At 46.9% G+C, this 26,630-nt stretch overlaps 10 protein-coding genes across 10 annotated transcripts; 5 read left to right on the top strand and 5 right to left on the bottom strand.

Annotated features, from left to right (window-relative positions):
* Positions 1–181: 181 nt before the first annotated feature.
* SERLADRAFT_464765 (uncharacterized protein) lies at positions 182–2,918 on the bottom strand (the record flags this gene model as incomplete). Its single annotated transcript, XM_007317158.1, has 16 exons — positions 182–483; positions 532–572; positions 633–805; positions 868–901; positions 967–994; positions 1,056–1,209; positions 1,269–1,376; positions 1,430–1,455; positions 1,511–1,634; positions 1,683–1,707; positions 1,758–1,920; positions 1,970–2,135; positions 2,193–2,317; positions 2,373–2,444; positions 2,501–2,599; positions 2,655–2,918. The coding sequence occupies 16 exons, from the start codon at positions 2,695–2,697 to the stop codon at positions 299–301; spliced, it is 1,566 nt and encodes a 521-aa protein (XP_007317220.1).
* Positions 2,919–6,567: 3,649 nt separating this feature from the next.
* SERLADRAFT_407608 (uncharacterized protein) lies at positions 6,568–7,386 on the bottom strand (the record flags this gene model as incomplete). The annotated part of the gene is made up of 4 exons (XM_007317157.1): positions 6,568–6,855; positions 6,945–7,043; positions 7,207–7,275; positions 7,330–7,386. 4 exons carry the CDS (start codon positions 7,384–7,386, stop codon positions 6,568–6,570), a joined length of 513 nt encoding a protein of 170 aa, XP_007317219.1.
* Positions 7,387–7,604: 218 nt separating this feature from the next.
* SERLADRAFT_464751 (uncharacterized protein) lies at positions 7,605–10,309 on the top strand (the record flags this gene model as incomplete). Its single annotated transcript, XM_007317156.1, has 9 exons — positions 7,605–7,687; positions 7,736–7,887; positions 7,947–8,054; positions 8,360–8,926; positions 8,983–9,034; positions 9,095–9,669; positions 9,733–9,778; positions 9,842–9,905; positions 9,930–10,309. 4 exons carry the CDS (start codon positions 7,953–7,955, stop codon positions 9,628–9,630), a joined length of 1,257 nt encoding a protein of 418 aa, XP_007317218.1.
* Positions 10,310–10,620: 311 nt separating this feature from the next.
* Positions 10,621–14,955, top strand: SERLADRAFT_448113 (uncharacterized protein; the record flags this gene model as incomplete). Its single annotated transcript, XM_007317155.1, has 10 exons — positions 10,621–11,224; positions 11,286–11,424; positions 11,480–11,723; positions 11,782–12,244; positions 12,301–12,377; positions 12,437–12,626; positions 12,683–14,187; positions 14,239–14,555; positions 14,616–14,835; positions 14,895–14,955. The coding sequence occupies 7 exons, from the start codon at positions 10,621–10,623 to the stop codon at positions 13,591–13,593; spliced, it is 2,628 nt and encodes an 875-aa protein (XP_007317217.1).
* A 257-nt stretch (positions 14,956–15,212) lies between these two features.
* On the bottom strand, positions 15,213–15,364 carry SERLADRAFT_386471 (uncharacterized protein; the record flags this gene model as incomplete). The annotated part of the gene is made up of 1 exon (XM_007317154.1): positions 15,213–15,364. A coding segment is annotated over one exon (152 nt), but the record flags the coding sequence as incomplete, so codon positions are not given.
* Positions 15,365–16,185: 821 nt separating this feature from the next.
* On the bottom strand, positions 16,186–16,452 carry SERLADRAFT_386469 (uncharacterized protein; the record flags this gene model as incomplete). Its single annotated transcript, XM_007317153.1, has 1 exon — positions 16,186–16,452. The coding sequence occupies one exon, from the start codon at positions 16,450–16,452 to the stop codon at positions 16,186–16,188; it is 267 nt and encodes an 88-aa protein (XP_007317215.1).
* Positions 16,453–16,645: 193 nt separating this feature from the next.
* SERLADRAFT_464742 (uncharacterized protein) lies at positions 16,646–17,964 on the top strand (the record flags this gene model as incomplete). Its single annotated transcript, XM_007317152.1, has 3 exons — positions 16,646–16,723; positions 16,778–17,768; positions 17,845–17,964. One exon carries the CDS (start codon positions 16,876–16,878, stop codon positions 17,755–17,757), a length of 882 nt encoding a protein of 293 aa, XP_007317214.1.
* A 31-nt stretch (positions 17,965–17,995) lies between these two features.
* SERLADRAFT_386462 (uncharacterized protein) lies at positions 17,996–19,366 on the top strand (the record flags this gene model as incomplete). Its single annotated transcript, XM_007317151.1, has 4 exons — positions 17,996–18,411; positions 18,469–18,546; positions 18,600–18,667; positions 18,721–19,366. 4 exons carry the CDS (start codon positions 18,073–18,075, stop codon positions 19,136–19,138), a joined length of 903 nt encoding a protein of 300 aa, XP_007317213.1.
* Positions 19,342–25,141, bottom strand: SERLADRAFT_368519 (uncharacterized protein; the record flags this gene model as incomplete). Its single annotated transcript, XM_007317150.1, has 18 exons — positions 19,342–20,213; positions 20,272–20,347; positions 20,400–20,801; positions 20,854–21,085; positions 21,198–22,066; positions 22,121–22,387; positions 22,442–22,541; positions 22,610–22,733; positions 22,787–22,967; positions 23,031–23,438; positions 23,491–23,745; positions 23,808–23,873; positions 23,926–24,130; positions 24,183–24,388; positions 24,441–24,660; positions 24,713–24,849; positions 24,899–24,996; positions 25,048–25,141. The coding sequence occupies 18 exons, from the start codon at positions 25,139–25,141 to the stop codon at positions 19,342–19,344; spliced, it is 4,812 nt and encodes a 1,603-aa protein (XP_007317212.1).
* Positions 25,142–25,497: 356 nt separating this feature from the next.
* Positions 25,498–26,259, top strand: SERLADRAFT_386457 (uncharacterized protein; the record flags this gene model as incomplete). Its single annotated transcript, XM_007317149.1, has 3 exons — positions 25,498–25,732; positions 25,787–25,843; positions 25,893–26,259. The coding sequence occupies 3 exons, from the start codon at positions 25,528–25,530 to the stop codon at positions 26,009–26,011; spliced, it is 381 nt and encodes a 126-aa protein (XP_007317211.1).
* Between the last annotated feature and the right edge of the window lie 371 nt (positions 26,260–26,630).

Here is a 26,630-nt window from a genome sequence, read left to right as displayed (position 1 = left end):
AACGCCTGCTATGAGCACGCTAGTCCCCGTCCCTCCCCCGAATTGGATACGGCACCAAAAACGATGAAGGGAATGGAACTAAACTAATACTAGTGTACGCCTACTATGAGCACGCTAGTCCCCGCCCCTCCCCCGATATGGATATGGCACCAGAAAGAATTCAAAAGAAAAAAGCAGAAAGAAGCGTGAAAGAAGAAGCATATACTAAAGCACAACAGCATAAAACACAATTCAGACAATAGCACGCATATGGTCAGACAAAAATAGTAATTGCGAAGCTCTACACCTCCTGGTCACTTTAGATTTCACCGAACACAGGTCGACCGTCGATGGCAGTCGCAAAGACTTTCGTGTCGAGGATCTGTCCTACTGGGACAGTCATGATATCCTGTGACAGAACCACATAGTCGGCACGCTTCCCCGGAACCAAAGAACCGACTTCGCTGTCGGTGAAAGATGCATATGCTGCGTCGATCGTCATACCTGAAATGGCGTGAGCATATCTTCCAGAAAAGGATACTCGGAGCTTACCCCTCAGCGCTTCTTGACGAGTCAGCCTTTGATCTGGGAACCTAGAGGGAAGTTTGAGTTGCTGTATAAGTGTATAAGACGTAATTTGACTCCACACTCACCAGCCTGCAGTACCATGAGGAGAGCGCCCATCAAATGATAACCTTGTCACAGCGGAATAGAACCCAGAAAGTGGATTCATGTCCTCGACAGGGAAGTCTGAGCCCAATGCAAGCCTTGCACCATGATTGATCAACGATCGGAAGGCGTAAAGCCCTTTCACACGTTCAGGTCCCTAAGATTGAGATAAGGGGGGAAATTTGGCGCCTACTATGTAACAAGTTTTGATATACTCACAAGACGATCCTCGGCATACCACATATCGCTGATACTGCATCGTATCACGTTGTCAATACCCAGAGAACACGATATTAATATGTAAAGAAAATAACTTACGCATGTGTGGGCTGGATGCTGGCAATTACTACGATAAATTGTCCAATGTCAGTCTATTCAGTTTTGAAAGAAGAAAAATCGTTCCATACCTCCGAGTTTTCCGACACGGGCCATATCAGCTTCCGTCAATATTTGAGCATGTTCTAAACGCGGTCTTAAAGCAGTAACATTGACATTCTTTAGGGTAGATTCAAAGGCATCCAAGACGATGGAATTTGCGCGGTCTCCGATAGCGTGGACATTCTGTACCAAGACCTTATCTTAACTCCTGATCGAAGCAGCAATAGCGCATCTTTACTCACAACTTGCCAACCATCGCTTAAAAACCGAGGGATAACGTCATACAAGACCGCAGGATCCAATCGCATAAACCCATTAGTCTCTGGGTTATCGTGATAAGGTTCGAACAACTGCAAATGCTGATTAAGTGAGACGTTGGGAAAAGATCAGGGAAGGGAATTACCGCAGCGCCGCCCGATCGCAAAGCTCCTGCGAAAGATCGTCATAGGCTATTCAAGAAACAAGATATATAAGTAAAACTTGCCATCCGCGAAAATTTTCACACTGCGCGCGCTGAAACGGCCATTGCTAGCTCCAATGATAGGTTTGGACAAATTCCCCCAGTATGGACCGTTTTCTTCAAAAAACGTCATGCCATAAATACGAATCTATTCGCCATCAGAAGTCACTTGGAGGTTCGATTAACAAGTACTCACAGGCATGTTCCCTGCCGCAACTTGTCTGCATTGTAATAAGTAGCATAAAGTGCCCACGTGAGACTCAGAACATACCTTTTAAAGAAAGCAAGCGAAAGAGGGTTGAGACCTGCATCGTGGACCGAAGTGAGACCATTTGCGAGGGCATCCTTGACCGTGGCTGCAAAGCGTTTAAGGAGATCATCTTCAGTTAGTGGTGGTTTTTGGATCAATTCTTGTGCATTGTCGAGTAAAACACCTGTTTCTCGGCATCAGAAGCGTGTCAGAGAATTTGCTATAATGCAAACCAGTCGGGTTTCTAAATTCATCGCGGACAATCACACCTCCTTCTACTTCATTGGGAAAAGGCAAGCTAGTGTTGAGAACGTGAGGGGAAATCCAGAGTGCATGACCATCTTTGCTCTGTAGAATGATGGAACGTCCTCTGACAATGGGGTCCTTCTCAAAGTCATCCTGTTATTGTAGCTTGATAAGAATGAAAAATCCCTAATAGTCATGCTTGCACCGTACCATGTGTGGCCATTGTTCGACGGGCCAAGACGTGTGATCCCAACCCCAGCCTTCGATGACTCTGGACCTGTCCTTTTGCACATCAGCGTTTTCCAGGATGTACCTCTTGACAAGAGCAACAGTATCTGTTATTTTATGCTATCAAAGAGCGAACACAGATGAAGCCGCCACGAATCAAACCTTTGATGGTTTTGCCTCCTTCCAGTGAGAGCTGGCGACTGGCACCATACTCCAGAATATGAGCATGGGAATCTAAATGTTCATATTAAAAATGCTCCTGATTGGTACGAGACGTTTCGTCAACCCACCACTTAAGCCGGGTAAGACGATAGATCCATCTTTGATGTACCGAATATGCAAAGGTGAACTAGACGCATTAAGGATGCCCCAACGACTCTTTATGTCCTCTGACGTCATAATTCCAAGTTATTGCAGTGCGTATAATTATGTCAAGCGACTCACCCAAGGAGCCCGTATCCATGATGTGCGAATCACTCACCACCATACATTGGACGACAGAATTCGCGTCATCGACAGTGTAGATACCAGAAGCCTCACGTGAACAAAGAGCATACGCTTCGGGTAAGACCGTTGTTCCCGAGTTATGGATGAACCATGCGGCAGACAGTGCGCAAGAGCCTAGCAGAAGGAAAGCACGGAGTCGAAAGGAGGTGGGGGAGGGCGTCGGCGCCTTTTTCTGGACGTGTTCAACCTTTCCGTTGGTCTGAGAAACTTTCCCCTCTGAGCTTTGCCTCTTGCGCAAGTCAGACATTCTCACGAGCCTGTCAAGGGACTGTTCAGAGAGTGGACGGTAGACGAGGTAGAGAGACGCGCACCTGAAACTATGGCAGTAGTAGTAGAAAATTACTGGCAAGAGCTGTGGTCTTTTATATCTGCCGACACGTTTTTTTTTTTGATCGAAGGTTCTGTAAAGGCGGATATTTACATCCATCCTAAATCGTTAGATCTTTTACAGCGCGCCTATGAGGGCGCTTGTTTATGTGTTCTAATGGGAAGAACCATTTGATCATGTAAGTGGGAGGTTTTCCGATTCAGAATATGGTGTGGTACCAATGGTGAGTGTCCCATGCATTCGAAACTCTTTCATGATTGTGAGCGGTGAACGGGGCCCTTGAAGAATAGAGACATGAGTGGTTGCACCAAGCCTTTGCTGGTACGTTAGTAAACCCGATAGTGCCAGCCGTAGTAATCTGACATAACACGCCCGTGGGAATGACACGTTGGCTTGGTGTTACCTGAGCGCCTATTAGCGATAGCAGTGCATCCGGACGTCTTGAAGCTTGAGCGAATGCCCTTGAACGACGTGTTTCGCCAACGGGTGCGGCCTTTGGCATCGTCCTTGGTCGCACACAGAGTTCTTCTGTACTCTCTCATATCCACCTTAGCAATTTCTGCAACAATCACAAATGCCCTCAGGAATCACAGCAACTTTTACTCCGTGGCCATCTATCTTTCTAAGAGCAGTCGCAGTGTTCTGGTAACTTCATGTCCTCATATCACTAGCCTTGCGCCCTTACCAGAATCACAGATACTCGCCAACTATGGCGCATTAATCGCTCTTCTAGGTGGCCGCATCGTGCAACACATATTCTTTGGTGCTCTTCGACCCGCCGAAGTTGAGGTATGTTCTTGGGTCTCCATCTGGCAGCCTCTAATCACGCTTATATCCATGCTCCTCTCATAGCGCCTTTATGACCGCCTTTGGTTCTTCATTACCGAGTCTTTGTTAGCTTTTACGATATTCCGGGACGATTTTGATATTCCTTTTGCCCTCATGTTTGGCTTCCTGCTATTTGTGAAATCGTTCCACTGGCTGGCTTCAGATCGTATCGAATGGGTAAGCTTTCTTCACCATTCTTTAGGATGCCACATAAATCCTGGGCGCAGATGGATCAGCGACCATATCCTGGTCCTTCTACCCTATTCCATATCCGAATGAGCAGCCTTTTCACTATCTTGTGGCTCATCGATATCGTTATGTTACTCTTTGCCGTGGAAAGCACCGTGAGAAATGGTATAGGAGGCATGATTTTGTTTGCGAATGAGGTGCGCACTCCATAACTCTTTTGGGACAGGATTGACCCACCCTCCTTTAGTATGCTATCCTCATGGCTAGCGCCCTCAATATCACTGCCAAGTATACACTTTCTCTCATCGACTTTCGACGAGCCCGACAAAGAGGAGGAGAAAATGCTCCTCCCTGGGAGAATAAGAGCATGTGGATCTTCTACATCGAATTAGCAACTGGTATGGGGTTTTCCTTTATAATGATCCCGGCTGTCATTGATATGTCTTGTGGCAGACTTCTTAAAGTTAGCTACATATCTTCTTTTCTTCCTACTCATCATCACCTTTTACGGACTGCCGCTCAACATTGTTCGCGATGTCTATCTTACCGCGCGTTCGTTCATTACACGACTGCGAGCCCTACACCGATACCAGGCTGCCACTCGTAACATGGATCAGCGCTATCCCGATGCCACTGACGAGGAAATGGCCGCAATGAGCGATCGCACCTGCATAATCTGTAGAGAAGAAATGGTCTTACGCGGACCGCCAGAAAACGGTCCGGGAGGTGTACCCTCGGCTACACCAGGGCCTTCAGATGGGCCTAACACAACTCCGAAAAAACTTCCTTGTGGTCATATCTTCCACTTTTACTGCCTTCGTTCGTGGCTTGAGCGCCAACAAAGTTGCCCTACATGGTTTGCCTATTAGTCTTATCAATTTGGGATATGTGCTAACCTTTTCTATAGTCGTCGGACTGTACTTGACCCTGTGGCCCGCGATCACCGTACAGGTGCTGGGGGTAGAATTCAAGCAGGCGCTGGTCCTCGAGGCCCGAATCCTTTTGGAAATCCAGGTGCCCAGGGCGCTCAGGCTGGTGCTCAGGGAATGAATAATCCCCTCGGAGGCATGCTTGGGCGTTTGTTCGGTAATCAACTGCCTGTCGTTCCAGGACAGTTTGCCAATGGTCCGCTACCCCCAATACCCGCCGGTCAGGGTGGGATTCCGGGACACATGCCAGGTGTCATTATTCAATATAATATTCAATATCAACTCCCACGCGAGGGGCAGGCACATCCTAACTTACCACAGCCTTTCCCTCCACTTGCTGGGTTTTATGGTCCTGGCGGTGTGTGGCGCCCGTGGGGCATGGATCATCGATGGTTCAATCCACAGGACCATAATGCACCTCCTGCACAACCAACGCCAAATACTAATGCAACGCCTACTCCCACTACTCCACACATTCCAGTCAGCACGCCAAATGGCACACTAACTCCGCAGGGTAACACACCGCCTTCAACTGAAGATTCACAGTCTTCAAGTGCCACCGGATCCTCAACCCCGCGAGAGGCGGCTGCTAAAGCGGCCCTGCAACGTTTTGGCGCGCAAGCTGGTACGAGTTCACGAGATGTTTCACAGATCGGGTCTAGTGGGGTGAACAGCACCTCCACAGGTGACCCAAGTTCATCAGTTGCATCTTCTGGTTCTCCCAATTCATCTCCCATATCGGCAGCGGTTCCTCCTTCTGCTGAAGGCTCTACAAACAGTGGAAATGCACGCCTTCAAGTTCCTGGTCTGATTCCACTTGATGAATTTGGCGCTAATCGACCGGAAAGACTAGCTTCTGGCGCCCCATTATTCTCGATGACAGGATCCCATGGCTTGCCTCGTGCTTCACCCCAGTCCCAAGTAGAAGGCCAGGGCCACACTAGCCAAGCGCCTGAGTCAATACCGCAGCTGAATCACGCATCTACCCTAGCTTCTGGTCCACCACTATCTAGCTCCGGAGATGCCCCTGAGAGTTCGCGGACCTCATCATCTGAGTTGCCCACAATCATGACTGATACACAGTTAGCGCTCATGGATCAGCTCACCAGAGAAGCTATAGATGAGAGGCTTCGAATTCTCGAGGGCGTCTCTAGCGCTGTGTCTCGCTGTGTGGAGGATCTCATGCGAGTGAGAAGCACCCTTCCCCAACTCACGTCTACGACATCTGTTGATCCTGGTCCAGTACACTCGGAGTCTGGTGACACATCTACTCCGCTGCAATCTGTACAGGAAGCCTTGGACGAAGCGATTTCTGATGCACGAAAAGTTACAGATAGCGGTCCAAAAATGGACGAATCGTCTCCCAGCCATGGCTCAGGAACTTTTGACTCAAATTCGTCCATTATACACGATCAGAGTCAGGATGTTGCCGAATCGTCGGAGCTCGAGCAAACCCATTAGGATTAATAAACAAATGTCACTTCCTGTGCACGTACTACATAAACCTTGCATTGTATTGATGAATCATGAGTTGATATTTATATATAAATGCAGTATTAAATATATCGATGCGTAATCAACTCGAGTCGAAGGTCATAAGCACCTCTGCTCTACGCTTCACAGCGTCAGTGTCCACCATAGATTTGTCCACCTTCGAATAAAAAGATTTGTAGACTCTGCCGAGATTCTTGCGCGAATCGGTCTGCGAAGGGGGTAGTTCAGCGAGAACCTCTGTCAATATGCTGTCAATGGCGTCTTCAGACAATACCGGGGGCAAAAATGCCGAGATAATGGCTGCCTCATTTTCTTCCTTATCGGCCAAATCTGGGCGTGATGCTTGTATGAACTGAGCGGCAGAATCTTTCTACAGAGGCCGTCAATACAGCAAGTAGACAAATTTGAATTAACAATGAACTTGAGGAAAGCCAAGAAAGGCGTTAGTGGGGGACTTACACGACGAAGAGCAGCTTTCCGCAAAATTGATATTATGGAAGAAGACGGCGCCTTGGGAGGAGAGATCTTATCCGCTGCATAGACTTCTGATAGAATAGACTGCAGGTAGACCAGATTTAATCGCATCATTCACGTTAACGCCCGCCGAAAAAGCTATAGTGAACCGAGACCCACACGTAGTGTAGTTGATGTGACGGTATCCTTATTCTAGTATCGATAGTTGATTTATTCGGCAGATAGTTTGGCCAAAAAATCAACATACCTTCATAGCAGTTTTTACACCTGACAGGAGACGTTGACGGATATCTAAGATCGATAAAATGAAGATGGTCTGACACGAGGCGAAAAAAATGATCTAAATGTGAATACTGACTGACCATCATACCCGGTGGGCGCTGTGGAGAGGAGCCGGCGCCCTATCAAACCCGTTGTGCGTCCACATGTTCTGATAGCGAGATACATTCGGTAAGGTTGGAGTTACCTTGAAAAAAATGAACAATGAAAAGTACTAGTAGACTTGAACTACAAAAAAGTGACGCGACTACGTAAATGCACGCCACGTGCATTTTATAATGACTTAACGTGACCCAGTCTGGTGGCACCATGAGTCAATGACTCAAGTTGACTTGGACCAAATAAGTGCAGACATACCTGGACAGCGCATTTCGATATCTGATCACGTCTATCATTATCATCCTTGTATCCCAGCTGTTTATCATTAGAGCTCTTGGATCACTTCAAACGTACGCCTCATTTCTATGCATGGTGTGGCTATGGAAAGAACATTCTAGGTACTACAAGACTCCTCCGTGACAGGCATATTCACCGCATCTGAACTACGGATAAGCTCCATCCGATAAATTTCAAGGGTAGTGGATACTTGTACCTTTGCGATCTATACGAGAAGTCTTGTTCGCCATATAAGTAGCAGGCTCCGTGCTTTGTACGCATCTGGGCTCCGCTTTTTTTGCAAATTCTGGCTGATGATGGAAGTCTCATCAGAGCATTATGCCTTCGCTGGAAATCGTACCAGAATTTCCGCCTAGTGGAGGATTTACTTCAGCGGTCAAATCTTCCTGCTCACTGCTGCGCCAGAGGGCAAATATATCCGTGAGTACTATCTCTGTTATCATAGTTCCACGGAGAGGGGAACGTCAGAATCGGAGTACACAGTACTTTTTGCATTAATAGAAGCCCGTCCAATGCCTTTCCCTGCCTAGTCTTTTCAGTACCGTGTATAACTTCGCACTCAGTCCAGTCAAAACGGACTATGTGTCTTATTCATTTTCTGTTCATGTGTTTTCACGACTAGTGTTTCACGGCCATATGCTGTCAGAATTTGGGCGTTTCTATTTTCAGGGCATGGACCCCTCTTTCGATGGTCTTATCTTGGCTAACCCGTTGTCCCACTGTAGATCGAACCTGAATCCATCAGGCGCCTTTTGTTTTCCCCCGCTTTTCTAACTTCCTTCCGGCGTGTATCAAAATCTCATGGCCTCGTGTTCCCCCTCAATTTTCCCTCTATACTATCCGAACTAAACTTCCTTTCAATTGTATGTCTCCTCAACTTTGCTTCTGGCTATCGCGTACCTCTGCATTTACAAACGGGGCGGGGAGCATGGGATAACATTCGTGCATTTTCATTTTCTTTGTATCTCACTTCGTCCACGGGAGAAGGCGACCTGCTATCCGCCCGAGGAATGCAGAATATCGGTGAACAAAAAGTTGCAGAATTAATGGGTGTCAATGTTCATGTAGAACGACCTCACGATGAAATCCCCGGTGTCACAGTCGGGGAACTTCGTGGCCCCATCTATGACTTAGTCAAACTTGTCAGTGCGACATTAACGGAGACCGGACAAGTACTTCAGGAAAATGGTTACACAGACTTGGGCAGTTTCGTACTTGAAGCCCTGAAAGACGGCGAAGTTTCTCAGCGTGTCAACGGGACAGGTGCGGGTCTCAATACCACCCTCGAGAAGGTACGTACGACTTGTACTTTTGTGAATACATACAGTTTACATCAACATTGCATCAGCTCGTTCGTGCTATCCCAGCCTTTCGAGATATGGCTGTTGTCGATGGACAACGTGCGTCATCATCCACCCCTTTTTGTCTTTCTCGTTCCAATAATACGTCGATTTTTCTAGCTGTGTATTGCTTTAAGAAGGCTCTATTATTGATTTACGCTGTGACGATTCGATTCGGTGCCGGCCGCTCCCCGACGTTACCTATTCCGGATATATCGCAAACACCCATCTTCACCGATAATGTCATTCCATCTATGCTAGTGCACCTTGGCGTAGTCGATCTGTCAAATGCTTCGCATGCATTGTCTTCAATCTTCCCTGAGGCCAATTCTGCTGAGAAGCTGAACGCGTTACTTGGAGAGGCACCAACAAAAGATGCTTCCGAGGTCAAGTTACCTCCCATCGAAGGTCCGATCTTGATACCTGATCAGGCCTACATCTTACGAGCGGCTGCTGTGGACGCTTGCGAGCTTATTGTGCAATATGCTCGATCGTTGGACCCAACCTTTTTGACAAGCTATCAGGGGAAGGATCTGAGTTGGATCAAAGACATCAAGGTGCCAGATTTGAACACGTGGTTGTGGGCTGGTGCCAAAGACAGGACTGATTATCGCGAACTGGAAAGATTTGTTTTACGGGATACAGCTTTCTTTTGATGGCAACCCCGGTAATTCACGAGTTTCGTATCCGTGTAGGTGAGTGCATGAACTATAGAACGATACCCAGCTGTTTCCCAGCGCTGATGTAAGGTGTGCTAGTCCTATAGAGGCCCAATGGATGTCGATAATTGGATTAAGATTTCTTGTATGTCTGCCGTGTTAGGTATAATTATAGTGATGAAACAGATTGACGTTCATCACTTTGTAGCTCTGATAAGATACATAAGTTACGGTGCCTCGGACTTCTGTGGTGGCAAGCAACCACGACTTTTAGTCAAAGTTTGCTGCGATGCCCATCCAACTTCATGGACCTTGTGACTTTTATCGATTAGGCTAAAATATCCCGGATGCCCATTGGTCCGAGTCACTTGACCATGGAATCGAGCGGAATGTTCTCACTGACTGGTCTTGAGATTTTCAGTCCCTGCAACTGTTCGTCTTCAGCAAGAAATCAATCGCACTCAGAGATTGAAGATGGCCCATCAAGATTTAGGAGTATGAAGTGTCAGTTCAGGCTGTTATCAGATAGATGTGACCTGTCGGTGTAACCGTTGCGTGAGGAACCATCTTTGTTGACTTTTTCCGGATAGTTGCTTGTGAAAACTGTGCCGTGGAGGCAACGTACTAGGGCACGAACCACGTTTGTCGTGATAATGATGAGTCGTGACCAATCAAATGGCTAGATACAGAATATATCTGAGAATTGAGGAATAAATTTGGGAAGGATGCCTCCGTCTGGGGTAACATAACCGGGTCCGTCTACGTCGCCTGGGTGACTGTGTAGGACAGGTGGCAAGACGGCAGTCCCACATAGTATAAAGCTTGCAGCTGCGATGAAGCAACACAAGAGCAAGTTATTACACGTCAGACATCGTTAGCTTTCATCGATTCCATCAGTCATCCGGGTGACATTCCAAATTCCAAAGAAAGCATAAGATGTCGGCCGAAGTTGAAGTTTATTCCACGCCGCCCACCACCCCCAACATCATGACCGAGGCGCCCAGTAGCATTGAGGGGCTACGGCCGTCGCTGTCGAGGAGAAACAGCAAGCCGTCGTCGTTGCGCATAGATCACAGCCAGGCTGCATGGAATGGCGACATCGTGGTAGAGGAGCAATCGCCAGTGCGCTCCAAGACTCCACGGGTGAATGGGCATCGAGAAGAGCATGACCGCGCCTCGTTGCGGCCACCGCCCAATCAGGACAGAACTGCTACAGCTGCCCATTTCTTAGTCCCATCATCATCCAGCTCGCCAACTGACATGGATAACAACGATTCAAGGATGATGCCAATGAAGTCGCCGTGCTTCGTGCATTCCCACCTTGATAAAGGCGCATCGCTATCAGATTGGCTTCATGCGAAACAAACCGAGGTCCCACATCTTGACGCAGACGTAGGCGTAGCAAAATCTCTCCAGCGGCACAATGCACCTCTGCATAGGAAGATACCAGCGCCAGCACTCGAACTGCCTAATCCTGACGGATCAGCCGACATGCTAACCGGGGACGACGACGAGGGATCTTTCGGCGGTAGCTTGACGAAACAGCTCGCAGAAACAGCTGTGGGTGTCAGGGAAATGAGCAAGCAGCTTGGTATGTGTCTTAGACACTCCAAGGGTCCTCCGCTGAGGCTCTTTTCATGATATTCCGTTAGGTCGTGCTCGCATTCGCTCTAACATCCAGCATGTATTGATCGTTACCAAAGCCAGAGACAACAGATTGATCAAGTTGACTCGAGAACTTGCTCTCTATCTCATGCTTAAGCATCGTAATGGTCATCGCGGTCTTGTTGTGTTCGTGGTCTATTCATTTCCGCGCATATATCCCATGCTAACCGGCTATGTATAGTTATGTAGACCATCAGCTTCGTCACTCCAGGCGGTTTGATGCTGATGGCATTGAACGTGATCATCCTGAACTGTTTATACCACTACCCAGACGGCGATCTTCGAGTAGCAATTCGTTATCTTCGTTATCTTCGTCCTCCGCGTCTCAGCCAGACGATTATGTCGGATCCCATGAAGGTCAGTTACGATACTGGACAAGTGAAATGTGCAGTAAAAGTCCGCATCTATTCGATTTCGTCGTTACAGTCAGTGAACCATACTAACCGTTGTTGATACATTGTCCAACTAATTTATCTCTTTCAGTTAGGAGGGGATGGAACCGTTCTTTTCACTTCCTGGTTATTTCAACGCATCGTGCCTCCAGTGTTGCCATTTGCTTTAGGTTCTCTTGGTTTTCTCACTAATTTTGATTTTGCCGATTATCAAGCTGTAATGGACTCTGCCATTGACGCTGGTATTCGCGTGAACCTTCGCATGAGGTTCACATGCACTGTTTATAGAGCTGTTTTTGAGAAGGGCAAAGGTCGGAAAGCAGTCAAGAAAGGTGAAACTGGAGAGATCATGATGAAAAACATGGAGAAAGGAGGGTGGGAGGCTCTAGAGGGTGGCTGGTCCGGAGGTTTCTCTATGCCGGATGGAGAGAAGTCTACCAAGGATAAGGAGATTATGTGCTTCACGACTAGGCCAGTGGAGACATTCGAGGTACTCAATGACCTTGTTGTGGATCGGGGGCCCAGCCCTTACGTCAGTTTGTTGGAACTATTTGGTATGTCTTCCCTATAACACCGAACATGTTCCTTTAACGAAGTTTGCGTGTATAAGGCGACGAGCACCACATGACAACTGTTCAGGCTGATGGGCTCACTGTTTCCACTCCAACAGGGTCAACTGCCTATTCCGTGCGTTGCCTCTCACGCTGCCTATGCCTGGCTTCTAAATTCTATAAATTTGTTTCTAGTTATCCGCTGGCGGTTCTCTCGTTCATCCAGAAATTCCAGCCCTTCTTATAACTCCAATATGTCCTCATACGCTTTCATTCAGGCCCATGCTTCTGCCTGATAGCATGGAGTTGCGCATATGCGTGCCGTATAATTCCCGTAGCACTGCTTGGGCGTCTTTTGATGGCCGTGGTCGTGTCGAGTTGAAACGTAAGTGCAACTCTGATGATCATATAAAACGAGATATAAATCATATGCATTCCCAGAGGGCGACCATATTAAAGTAACGGCATCGAAATATCCGTTCCCCACCGTTTGCGCAGATAAGCAGTCGACGGACTGGTTTCACGCAATTTCCCGGACGCTCAAATGGAATGAACGTGAACGCCAGAAGTCATTTGTTGTTGTTGAGGAAGGGCCATCAAAGAAGAATGTCAAACGCAACGGGTCTTTCAAGAGTAGTTCAGATCACATACCCCCCGAGCAACCCTTAGAGGAGGCCCTAGAAGACGAGGATGAGGATGAAGTTGCGGAAGACGATGATAAATTCGACATCGACGATTCCTCACCTGAGGCTTCAACAAGCAGTGCATCTGTGCATATCCCCAACGAACAGAATATGCGTGACGTTCAGGTTGGAGTAGCGAAAGCTAAAGAGCAGGCACTTGACTCGACGAATGAAGAATTAACCTCTACACCTGAGATGGCTGCCTTAGCTTTAAGTCAAGGCAACAGATTTATGCGCTCTGCGAAATCACGGTCACGGTCGCGATCATCAGGGCTGAGATCTGGGGTCGATACACCTGGTCGATTTGCTGGTCCCACTCACCATCCACCACCCATAAGCGCTCGTCGAGTTGAATTCGTATCACAAATCCCTTCTCCTACATCCTCTCACTCTTCAAATGATTCACTATCGACTATGGACCTCGCTCAGCGGGGTACACGAGATGACATCCATTCTCGCGACCAGTATTTCAGCGCGAAGAGCAGGATTCCGAAAGACAGAGATTTTGATGCGGAGACTATACAGACTCCAACGATGCCCCACTTGTCAGGCGACAGAAGGGGTCACCATCGAGTAAACTCTAAAGACTACGAACACCACCAGCACCGTGCATTCGCTGTTTGGGGCCACGATGAAAGTGATAGCAATGCGAGCGATAGCGACGCATGATAGATGTCGAATTTTTGACGGGCTATCTCGATCAACAGTAATTGTCCAATTATCTTGTCTGTGGTTTTCAAATCTAAGGAAATGTCTAATTGTATCATAATTTTGTACCGGAAAGTTCACCAAGTAGATCTGGATATAGACACTGACACTTTCATTCTTCTGTTCTGTAGTGATTGTACTTGCGGAGAGCAGTATTGAACGCCCGATTACTGAGCGTGTTTCAATCGTGATATATTTCTGTCTTTATTGCATGTACTACATCGATATAGAACCAATAAAGCTCTTGATAAGTGCATAAATGTCTTCCGTCAACGCGTCTGCGTTATTCATACATTGAGGACCAAGAAAACAAGGTGTGTGGGGGGGCTAGAACTAAAGAAAAAATAATATACCACCAAGGGTATTCATATTCATACCCATGCATCAGGGTCTGCAATGTTTTTCCACGGAGAGGGAACTGAACTGGGTGGAGCAGCTAAAGTTTGCTCGCTGTTGTTCAAGTTCAGAGATTCAATGGCAGCAGCATATGAAAGGTCTAAAACATCATGACTCGACGCTGATGTCGAAGACTGAGGAAACTTGGGGAGTGTAAAATCTGAAAAGAACTGAGCCAGAGTATCGTCAAACCGTACAAGAGACGCATACCTTCCCTGTAAGGCCCTACGCGTTCGTCGTCACTTGAATCGTCAACATCAACATCTTCCCTGACCCTTTCTTGATGAGCCTGCTCAATGAGTGGTACAAATTGGCGAACAGCCTCCTCCAAACATTGCCTGACAAAAGAAATTCTAGGACGTTTCCGCCATTCTGCCTGCCAACACATCTCCATCAGGTCCCAAACAATATCGGATAGTCCGAGAGTCAAAGTATCAATCGGCCTTGTAGGCCTTATGCCCAAAGTCACCTTGAATACCACAGCTGCTTCACGGGCTTGTTCGTGAAATGGTACCTTTCCGGAAAACACCTGCTTGTAAAGATATTTACGACGTGGCAAAATGTGTCAGCAAATAATATACTGACCTCATACATAACCATGGAAAAGGCAAAGATATCACTCTCCGCAGATAGAGGTTTATCGAGATCTGATTGCGCGGGATGGAGCATCTCGGGCGCCATCCACCTGATTGAACCGTGCACGGCAGAAGAAGTTGTGATTGCGTTGACAGTGTTCGGATCATAAGTAACGGCAGTGAGACCGAAATCAGACAGGCATGCACGGCAGTCATCGCTGATTAAGATGTTTGCCTGAAAGACACCAGTGAACATCTTCGACCCTACTGAGAGAAGAAAAAGGGCACATACTCCTTTGACGTCGCCATAAAGCACGCCGATTGAATGGAGGTAGAATAGCCCCTTAGAGATGTCAACTAGCTGAAAATATTCAAGACAAAATCAGCAAATTCCGAAGTCATCGCAATTGAACAGGCACACCAAGCCTAGTCTGTTAACTTTTGGATAACGCTTCAGGTAGGTAACTATATTACCGTTCTCCATCCAAGGGCAAACCATACAAAGCGGGAATAGTTTAGTAGATGCGCCAAGAAAAGGAACAATATTAGGATGTGAAAGTGTTTTCCAAAGCACAGCTTCCCGACAAAAAGCCTGAGTATCCAACAAACTCTGAGCCAATATTTTTCTCATAAAGCGCGCGCATATAGTTTACCTTTTTAACTTTACTGAGATTGTCAGAACCATAAACGCGCAGGACCTTCAGTCCCACTGAGCGACCTTTATACCTTCCTAGCCAGATGTCAGCAAAGCCGCCTGACATCTGAGGTACGTCGCTTTGCCGTTCGAGACCATCGCGTATATTACATGATACAGGAAACAGCAACGTCCTACCGCATAGTTTTCGTAAGCAGTGCAAGCACTGAGTATGTATTCGACTCTTTGGTTCGGCATTGTCCATTGCCTAGCCAGAGAATAAGAAATTGGAATGGAAAGTCAGCATGACGGAGAAATAGGCTTGCCTGGTCAAGAAGGTCAATAAAGCCCTGAGCCTCGAGACCTTGTAACTTCATGATCTTTTGAACTTCATCCTTCGATGACAGTGCTACTCTGAGCGCTCCTAAGGTCTCATCAAAGTCTAGATGCTTTTGTGATGCTGGTTGAATGTCGACTATTTGAGATTCGGGTAGACTTCCTATTTTCGAATTGGTGAGTGTTTTGTTTGCTGTGTGGGTTGATGCGGATGTGTCCTGCAAAGTCTATTCCACAAAGTATGACTACTTGTGTATAGTAGTAAAAAAGCAAATGCTATTTCATACCAGGTCCCTGACACTTTCTGGGATGAATTGGAAAAGCCTCTTCAGTGTATCCCTGATGTCTTTCCATTTTGCTAGGAGCGATGCAAGATCCAAAGACGACCACTGTATAAAATGTCCAAGTACTTTCGAAAAATACCTATATTTACGCTTTTGTCAGACACACAAAATAAATAGTTGATAGGCTTCCCCCCCTCACAAGCCTTCTGGAGCATGCTTGAAACAATCAAATTGCAAGTCCAGTGAATACCGCGCGAACGGTTCAATGACAGACAAGAGTCGCGCTGATGTTTTCTGCAGATAATGATCATCCATGTCATTGTTTATTTCAAAAGGAACAAAATACCTGATATATCTGTAATTTCTTCTGCGGTTCTTGCATTCGGATATAAACTCTGTATAGCCAGAGATTGTCGTTATGATTGCCACATGGTAATGCGCTACTATCCCATCCGTCGCGCACCTGGGGCACAATGGTGCCCTCTCCTTTCCAGTTGGTGAGCTCCGATAACGAATATGAGTCTGTTAGTACTGGGTTTTGAGACGGGCTGCTGTCCTCGAGCCATTGATCACGATGCAGTACCAAACCAGACATGACGATGACAAGAAAGGGCTTCCTTCAATTGACCGTCGATGGAAAGCATCTTATAAGTATGGCTGGGCGTCAACGTTTCGAAGTCACAGTATTCAGATTCAAAATGGCGATGCTATCCAAGACAATGATCATAGCAACGGATCCAAATTGCTGACCTTAACCATAGATTAGGTGCCAAATTTTGGTATCGTTTGTTGCTTATTGTGACTACATGAGCGCTGAATCCTGTAACTCGATTTTCTTTTCTTTAACTAGTCTTCACGATTACGAGGTAAGTAATCCATGAAATGACCTCCCTATGATAGTATTTCCATTTATCACCCAGGCAATCCATTCCGAGCTTCAGGTCATTGTACAACTCTGGCAGCACGATTTTGCATTGGTCTTGGATTGTATCACCACTAGTACTGAGCGCGCATCACGATGCAAGCGGAGGATGAGGTCTTAGAATATCAGCCCGTGAACGAAGAGACATTCCATCCGTTTTTCTCATCTCCCGATGGAGACGTTATTCTAGGTGCCAAAGACCGAAGTCTGTTCCGCGTTCATTCTTACACTTTGAAAACAACGTCTGGCTGGTTTCGCTCTTTGTTTTCAATGCCTCAAAGAAACGCATCCACAAATCCAGAAGTAATACATCTCGACGAAGACACCGATACCCTTGAAAAGATTCTTCGCATGATTTGTGGACTACCTATAATACCTCTAAGTTCTTATGACGAAGTCGACGCTTTACTATTCGCGGCCGAGAAATACGATATGCCAGGCCCAATGTCGCTCGTCCGTATTTTTGTTATGACACCTCCCCTCCTTGACCAGCCACTTCGCCTCTACGCTGTAGCCAGCCGCTATGGATGGGAAAGTGAGACAAAGCACGCCTCGACTCAGACGCTGACCATCAATGTCCACGCCCTTGAATACCGCTCTATTCTACGCAAACTCGGAACAGATGCTATCCTTGATCTGTTCCAGCTACACCGTGATCGACGCGAAGGAATTCGGCAACGCCTTGATCAGCATCCTTTCGTGGGAGGATCAGCCGCGAACGTGGCTCATTGTCCTAGGTGCAGGCGCCAGATCGATCACCATACTTGGAGAGAGTTAAAATACAGAGTGATTCTGGAAATGGATGTTCGACCTCTGGGCGATACCGTCATTAATCATGGGTTGACAGAGTGGGCAGAGGCTCGAGCCTGCTGGGAAGCCAAGTGCCCCAACCCAGACTGTATGTGTGTTTTGTACGACAAGGGAGAGACTTTGCGCCTGATTCGCGAATGTATTGATGGGTTACCGAGTACGATATAACTATATTTATGGTGAGTACTGATTTTCAGTGGCTTCGGTAGTTGACTGGATACTAACAAAACGTCACACTTATTCCTGGGATCAAAGGGAGTGGATATTATCGGCTGATTCAATGTAAGTGGTCTATATACGAGCGAAGATTATGTATCTACTAGCCCATCGTCGAGTAATATATAACTTTGCAATAAATCACGTGACCAAACGCCACTTCGTTTCGTTTCGTTTTGCTTTCAGATTCAAACCAAATCATTAGTGTCTTAGTCTTTCCTTTAATCTTCAGCGTCTCGACTACACTTATACCCATTACTCTCAAATATGCCTGCAACACGTTCATCCAGCAGGCAGCCCCAGTCTGCGGTGCTTCCGTACATAAATATGAAGAAACGCCCTGTAGCAACTACTACCAGCCACCCCGACATCATTATTGTATCCTCAGACGACGACGAACCTCTTGCCAAGAGAGCTGGCCCCTCCAAGAAGTCGTACACCGACAAGTCACGCAAGACTAAGAGCAAAAAACCACTCCCTGTGATTGACCCCGACGACATTGTGGAACTGACCTCGGGCGACGAGCAGACCCCTCCGAAGAAGCCTGCCCAGCCTGCAGACAAGCAGATCGTGAGGCTGCAGAAAGAAATAAGGAAGCTAAAGCAGGTGTGTGGTTTAACCATCCGTTTGTGTTCTACTTTCCGAAACTAACGTGTCACTCAGTCTAACGCAGAGTATCAGAGAGACCTGTCCCGTGTCAGCCAAACTTCGGCTGTGACAAAGAAAGAACGGAAATTTATTGTTAGTTTTTAATACATAACCGTACAAACCGACCAACTAAAACAATCTTAAAGGACGTTAACAAACTCGAAGATAGCATCTCCTGTGAAGTTTGCACCCTTAAGATGTGGACCCCTTATATGTAAATATGCTTTATTATCTTCTTATTCTTTCTCAGGACTGATTTTGTTTTAGTCTCTCCGAATGTGGTCACTCATTTTGTCAATCCTGTCTACAGGATTGGTTCAGCGCGACATTCACGCACCACATGGCTGTCCATCCCAATTTTATTCAAGGTCAGACGATCCCTCACCAAGCGCGAGCGCTTTTACTGCATCCCAGCATTCTATTCGATGCAAAGTTACAGCAACAAGTGCAATTGATGCTCGCGCAATATCAATCACTCCAACCACCATACACCTGCCCAAAGTGTCGTCACGGCGTTTATACGAGGCCTGTGGAGGACTTCAAACTGAAGGCTATAGTACAGCAAATGGCTGAAGCTTTGGGAGAGTTGAGTCCTCGAAAAGAAGTTTGTAGATCAAAAGGCTCGCGCAACGAAGGACCATTCGATGGATTTTTCCCCCACACAGTCATACAATCGATCCGTTAAATTATTTACAGTTCGAACGATTCCGTTATTCTGGATATCTACCAAGAATCTCCACCACGAGATGTCTAATTTCCTCTCCAATTACCAGCGAAACCTAACCTACACACACCAGCGTTCTTTGTTTTGCTACAGTTCTCCGCTGTAATTCGAAACCACGACATTGTATTAGGAGCTACAAGTTTAAATACACATTACACCAGTCTTCATCGTTTTTTTGTTTTAGCTTTGGTTGTGGCTGTCTTGACTTTGGCTTTTTTCATGCGTGAAGTATTGGGCAACGGACCCTCTATAATCTCGACCTCATCATCAGTTGAAACCTTCCGTTTGTGGGATATCTTGACGATTGAGCTCGAAGTACCAGCACTGTCCACTTCGATGGACTCACTCATTGTGGATGTGGAGGCGCGGTGATAAGACAGCTGCCCAGGACTTTGTCGCAGTGAACCATGAGCAGAACCACGAGATTTGACTGATGAGGCGGGAGAAGTCCTACGTGATGGCGCCCTTCCCTGCGTCGCGAATACATGCAGTGCCCCGACCTCGTCCCCCTCCTCTCCTTTGAAAACATTCCCACTGGCTTTAAGTTCCCGTTGGAACTCTAAGCGGCTTTCCCTCCAGTCTCGTCGATATATGCTCTCCGACGACACATTATCCTCGAACAATCGAATGTCACTTTCTGTACGCGGCTCCTCTACAACCCCGGAGCTGCGGATAATACGTCCACCTGCGTGGCGCGCAGCGAAGAGTTCGAGCGAGAGCGAGGCAGAGTTTTTCACCTGTTCCTCCCTCTCCTTGTGTTCTTCGTCGGAGTTCATAGGTGCAGCAGGTTCACCTAAATTTTCGGTCCATTCCCAGGGTCTATTTAAGACAGGTGACCCGTGAACAAGGTGGCCAGAGGGGTCACGATAGGCGTTCGAAAGGTTGATCACGACTGGATTGGCCGGGAGTTGTGGGAGTAAGGTGCAAAGTTGTTGTCGGTACTCAATAGGTATGTCGTGTGATAAATCAGACTCGGTAAGATTGGGATAATATCTAAAATAATCGAGAGTTCCACTTTTCGCTTGCGTTGAGAGCTCTAGATGCATGCATTAGGTGAGTCTTGAGAGTTGACCGATCAGAGTCATGAGACCTACCGTCGATGAGATAAAACAAAGTATCCAATAGTAAAGGATACGCTACAAGACCAAAAAATGGACCTGAGGCATGAAGCTGTGGTTTATGGTAAATATTTGTTTGATTAAAGGGACAAAGAGCTGCCTACCAAGACAAGGCGAAATAAAGTTGTACATAAATTACTTGCAGCTTCTCGAAACTTCGAGGTCCACATCCCGGCAAAACCAAGATCAAATTGCAAGAGACGAGCGAGAAAAACCAGTGTATGAGTTGCTTGTGATGCCGTCTCTGAGTCGTCCGCTGCGCTAGTCAACAATGATTCCACAGTGTTAAACATTCCATATATAACAGTGACCAGCATTTCTTGCGTTGGAATATCGACCTGTAGATGTGCGAATCGAGCGGCCTCCCGTAGTGGCTCAGCAACATGCGATAGAACTCGAACCACTTCGCCAGCTCTTTCAACACGGTCTAACAGGACGGCGGATTGAGCTGGCTGAGGGATATTGCTGAAGACTTCGATGATGTATTGAAAACCGTTGTTTATGAACTAGGTAGGTTGTATGGGAATAACGCCCGCATATATCAATTTGAGGACTTGCCTTAACAGCGACTGGTCCGTCAACACCTTTTGCCATTTCAGCAATAAAGTAAGCTTCTTCAGAAGTCATAGAGTGATGGAACAGTGTTGATGTCATCTTGTCGAGAGACTCGCCTGCCGCATTACTAGTCAGCTCATTACCTAGTGCACGCCCTAGTTGTCTAAGAGCAAACTGCATTTGGATGGCAGTCGCAGCGAGCCTCCAAGGACTTAGCACCGTAGACATATCGCGACTAAGAAAAGAGTGGACATTTGAACCTCCTATTGTTCGTCAGTAGTCGAGTTCCCAAAAAAAAAAAAGGCTACAGCGATAACGAACCTGAACTCAAATCGCTCAAGATCAACTTGAGAGCATTCACCAACGGTTCACACAGAGGTTCCGCTATCGCGTCCGACTGCAATGGGTGTTCAAAACTCGCACGAACAATCTCTAAATTCCGATAACATGACTGTCTGAAGTCATCATTCTCACATGCCGAACATCGCAATGAAGCCGCTAGTTGACGAAAGTCATCGGAAAGGACCATGTTTTTTTCGATAAATACGAGAGTGGGGATGTTGCTGACAAATAGTGAGAAATGGGGTTCCCGGAATACATCCTGCCTTCGGGTGCGAATTCGTTGTAAATCTAAAAGCTCGACAGGTAATGTGCTCGTGATGCTGCCACCCTCCTGTAGTAGAAGCAAGTCAAAAAGACGATTTGCAGCTTCTAAGTATCTGCGTAGTGATTGAGCTTCATGGTCTGAACTTACATTGGCAGCGAGCTGCCATGCAGGATAGACGAGGCCTCTCAGAATTGAGGTCGTTGATAAAGCACCCTGGATACAGAGATAAAGTAAGACCACTGTTAGGACGTCCCACGCCTCGGCGCATAGCCCAGACACCTCGTTCTTGCCAGTACCTAAAAACCACTGGAGTACCTGGTCATCGAAACCCCCTGGAAGATGCTTGTCGATATGCAAAAGAAAATGGCCATATCGAAGAGCGATAGAATGTCGGTTTGTCGTCTCATTGGTCATATTTGGAATTAGGCGAAGGCTTGCGACAGTGTTATCCCAGACCTTCCAGGCCCAATCAAAGGCTGTCCGGTATTTGTACCAAAGGCTGTTGGCAAGTATCGAAGGACCCTCTGGATTTGGATCCTCTGCAAGAAGGAGGATCTCAGGGAGGCGGGAAGGAACTGGATTCGGATGGTCTGTCTCAGGATTGAGAGCCTGTAGTGAATTTTTCAATAGGAGTTTGTCTAATTGTAGAGAGAAAACTCTAACATGCGTAAAAGAGGCGATGTCAGCAGCCACATGCTCTCGAGACGTCACATCTAAATGCCTGCCGTTGTCCATTTCTACCAACAAGGCGAGTAATGACCGCATCTGTATTCCACGGGTTCTCCACACTAGATGGGCGGCATGCAGTGCAGCAGTGATGGTGCCAGTGACATTCATGGATGTCCAGATGGTCGCGAATCTGTGAAATGTTTCGTTGACTGCTGTCAATAAGTCTACACTTGATGCGTGTTCCAATATAATAAGACTAAGCTGCAATTAAACGAAGTTTGTAAAATGTAAGAAATATTTTCGGCTTGTACCTACCTCTAACATGGATCCGAAACATTTTGTCATGTCCAAGAGCTCTACTGCCGTACAATATGATTTGAGGAGATTTTCTTGGTTGACAGATCCTTGCGCGTGACTAATCCTCGGACGTGAGTAGCGAGCACCATTTCATAGCAGAATATTAATGCTAACCCTCCGATATACTTGCGAAAATTGGGCAAAAACCACTGCTTGTAAGTTCTCACCTGCTCAAAGCGAGGCGCAACGAGTAAAGTCGGACAACTTTCCCGAAAAGCGGCTATGGAGTCAAATTGCGGATGGGAGACTCCTAAACACTTGTGAGCTACATATATATCACCAAGAAAAGTAAGCAGGCAAGACCTCCAAACACAATGGGAAGGACGGCTCTAATCTCGCGACGAATTTCACGTTCGCTGAGATCTTCTGGGGTCTCTCGGGCCCTCGCACCATGAAGAGTGACTTTGCGTTGGTTGACTAGTGACGGCGTGAGTTCATGTATGGGAATCCATCGGAGGAAGTCACGATGACGGGATCCAGGCTCCTGTTAATAGCAAGAGCTAATCAAATCTGCGAGAAGTAAAGAAATCGGAGTATGCGAACTAACCTGCGTGTAGGACAGCGAAGGTTCACCACGAGCTATTAGCCGCGTCACGTAATTTGCATACGAGAACAACTCGTGTTTGACAAACTTTCCGAAGAGTACTGCTACTGACCTCAAGTTCCCTGGCTCACCAGCTATATCGGATGAATCAAGCCAGTCAAAGAGTTGATCTTGCAGGAAAGCTTCAGGAGAAGAGACGTCTCGTCGAATAGCGCGATTTCCATTACGCTCACGCCAGCGGCGAAGAAGGGTAATGGCAGCATAAGGCCGATGTTCGCCGTACTGAAGCGGAGTGACACTCCAAGTGAGCAGTATGTCGAGCTTCTCTCCAAATGTGGAGGCGGCGTCGGATGCATCATCGAAGAAGGCCACGCTCTCAAGATCTGTAGTGCTGGATATGGAATTGAGAACCTTTGTAACGAAGTCAGTTGAAATGCATATAATGAATGGGTGTTGTGAGAACCTGGATGTCGGCAACAACAGATCCCATTCGCGCCAGAGCGCGAGGTGGAAGATTGCGGAAGAGCATTGCTTCATTACGACGCTTTATGTCGGTCAAGTTGTCGAGAAGAATAGATAAAACATCTTTGTGACTTTGTAGTTGATCGCCTCCAGGCTGCCCAGCGAGGTTGGATGACAAAGCTTCTGTTATGAGAGAGGAGTGTGCTGTCCACACGCTTGGACTAACGAAGGCATCCGAGAGTGTCATACATATTCGCTATATATTCGACAGATCAGGAAGGATGTCTCACTAATCAAAACATTGGAAGACGTGCTGACTTGCAAAAGGGTCTTTAAAAGTCCTTCCAGGTCCATAAGATGATTTTGAGCAAAAGTGGTGTGGATCTTTTGAATTGTCTAGAAGTTTGACAATACGATGGGTTGAACACGAACGTACCTCTGATAGCTTTGTGAGACAGGCTTCAACAAAGGGTCGGGCCAAAGCTCGATTGCCAAGCAAACCATCCAGATATTCGTCGGCGAGTCGAGCGACGAAACCGGCTTGAGCGAGGTTGCAGGAGGACATTTGCTGTACGAGCCAAACTAGAAATATTCGATTATCGACTAATCCTTCAGAATAAAAAGTCTTCAATAGTTTGAGACTGCGTTGTCTTTCAGTAAAGATGGTGTACATATTATTGCAGTAACCCATACCAGTAAGTGAAACGCGAAATCCAGCGTTCTTTTGTGTCAGCATCTGACAATACGCCTTTGAATGTCTGCTTGATGTTCAAACCGGGTCGTGGAGCACTCGGCAATGCGATGTCAGCTAGTTGTTTCTTCAAGTAACTCGTCACCACAATCGCCCAGTCGACACTATACTGCGTTGGATTGTACGATGGCTTGTTACGTAGGCCAGCCTATGTCTATAGTGAGCTGACTGGGGTCATATCATCAGGGGTATTCATGTACCGTTTCATTAGCGCCAAAAACACGGAGGAACCAAACAGCCCTATGAATGGCTACATTGTTTGTGTGAAGTAAATCTAGGAGATCATGTCCTTTGGCGCCATGCGGTACACTTTTTCCTAACTTATAAAGTGGCACATCGGGGTTAGCGAGGTCAGCGAACCATGCTTGACGCTTGGCGTCGTTTGCAGTTACTCTGGAAGGAATTTTGAACGTTGAAGGTCTAGTACAGCTTAAGCGCTATAAGTGCTGAGAGATAATGAGAAGGAACTGACGGTATGAGGGGTATATTTTCTACACGCCTGGAGAAGATTTCGTTCATCAGATTTTCTAAGTCCATTACCGCGTTCTCGTCAAAAATGTTTTTGGTAACATCCTGCTTGATTGTATCTGTAGTGGTCGAATATTCGGACTGCAATTGCGTTAAAGCAAGTAAGCGTTTAAAGCAGGTATGACTTCACCTGGACTGACGCAGCCAACACAAATCCATTTTTCACATTCGCTTCTGATAGGATGTCTTCATCTTGGCCAGGTCTAGGAGGATAGAATCCAGGATACCCTGCAAACCTCTCAGACAAGACACAGGGCACGAATATTCATATACTCTCACCGACGTCTGCTGACTTATGTGTCCTTGGAAGCCATTGAGGGGGATGTGACTCATATATCGGTAGCGGCTCCTTATCCTTCTTACCTTCTCGCATGTCTCCCAACTATCTCTGTAGTTTGCTGAATGGGTTCACTCGTATCCTCATGCCAGGAAACGTCGAAAGCCACGATATGAATGGAAGCTGCCCCAGATTCGTCCCTGCCACATCCGGTGTCTTGCGTGAGAACGTTATTCCTACGACCTCACCTATGATTTAATTATGACTACTAGTATTTCTCATTCATGTCGGCGTCCTTTCTTGCGTTCAGCAGCTCAGCAGTATCGTTGATAATAACACCAACAGCCAGAAGAACGCGTGCTCGTCTTTCAGAACATTGAGCAACTGAGTGGCGTGCTTTGTGAAAACACAGCCAAACGTGATCAACACAGCGATGGCGGCTACTAATGCTCACTGGCACCCTCACCACCCAACACCAAGACATGCGCCAGTCCGTAGCCCCAAACCGCATGTCCCATGCAGCTTCACTGGCATCACACGCCAATAATACCGCTGCGATGGCGAGATTACAAGAGAAAAAGAAAGAATTCGAGGCAGTGGCAGCTCTTGAACGAGCGAGCGCGCTATTTGTAAAGCGTGTCGAAGGGCTCGGTGAGGATTGCGAGGTTATGGCAGATGCAGGATTAGGTGTGTCCTGCCTATGTATATAATTTGACAATCTCTCATCTATAACGCCGCTAGTTCATGGCCAAGTGCTCGAGCAGTGGCCAAATATGTTTCGAATACTGAGCTTGTTCCGTCAGTTCCATCTACTCCACTAATATTATCATCTGACATCTTAATCAAGTGGCCAATCGCGAACAGCAAAATGATGGCGCAGAAGAGCCCTCAACAACTTCGTCTGGACCTGGTGAACGTCTTGTACGGCTTCCAGTGGATGAGTTACAGGTCGACCTACAAAAGTAAAACCCATGTAGTTAAGTAGTATCACACAATAGTTAGCATCCAGGTGTGCATCACTGTTTGAAGTATGTAATGTAGGGTATATGTATAACACGATTCGCTCCGACTGTGTTCTTTGCTCCTTCCCGCGTTTGGAAAGTGAAGTGGAAGCTTTGAAAGGTTGCGTAGAGGGAAAAAAGGATGGTCGAGATGGAGCGAGCTATCGGTAGTAGTAGATATCCTTTTACGGACATGAAGGTGCTTATCTAGTATCAGAAAGGAAAAGCTGGGTTTAAGAAAACGCTGTACGACCAGAGCTATGTCACATAGCCAGTTATACCCGCTCGAAATCAACTCGGCCACTGGCGAACCTTTCTTTCGACTACCTAGTCCCAACGATAACATCATCATTACACCCCCTCGTGCCAAGGACGAGCAGGCTGTTGTTCCCATCCTCAATGACCCTGGTGTGTACCAATGGCTTGAAAGGTCCACCGTTTCCATACACTCCTGAGCATGCTGCATCGTGGATACCCTTGATAGTGAACGCGGCAAAAGCAGTCCTAGATGAGCTGAAAGAAGAGGAGTGGTGTCAATCCTGGAGTCCGCTAAAGCGGTCGGGGATTGTCCGGTTAGGATGATC

Source organism: Serpula lacrymans, assembly GCF_000218685.1.
Source record: "Serpula lacrymans var. lacrymans S7.9 unplaced genomic scaffold SERLAscaffold_6, whole genome shotgun sequence".
In the NCBI taxonomy this organism is placed as follows: domain Eukaryota; kingdom Fungi; phylum Basidiomycota; class Agaricomycetes; order Boletales; family Serpulaceae; genus Serpula; species Serpula lacrymans.
The sequence above is the reverse complement of the archived record's forward strand: the minus strand, read 5'-3'. Positions and strand labels throughout refer to the sequence as shown.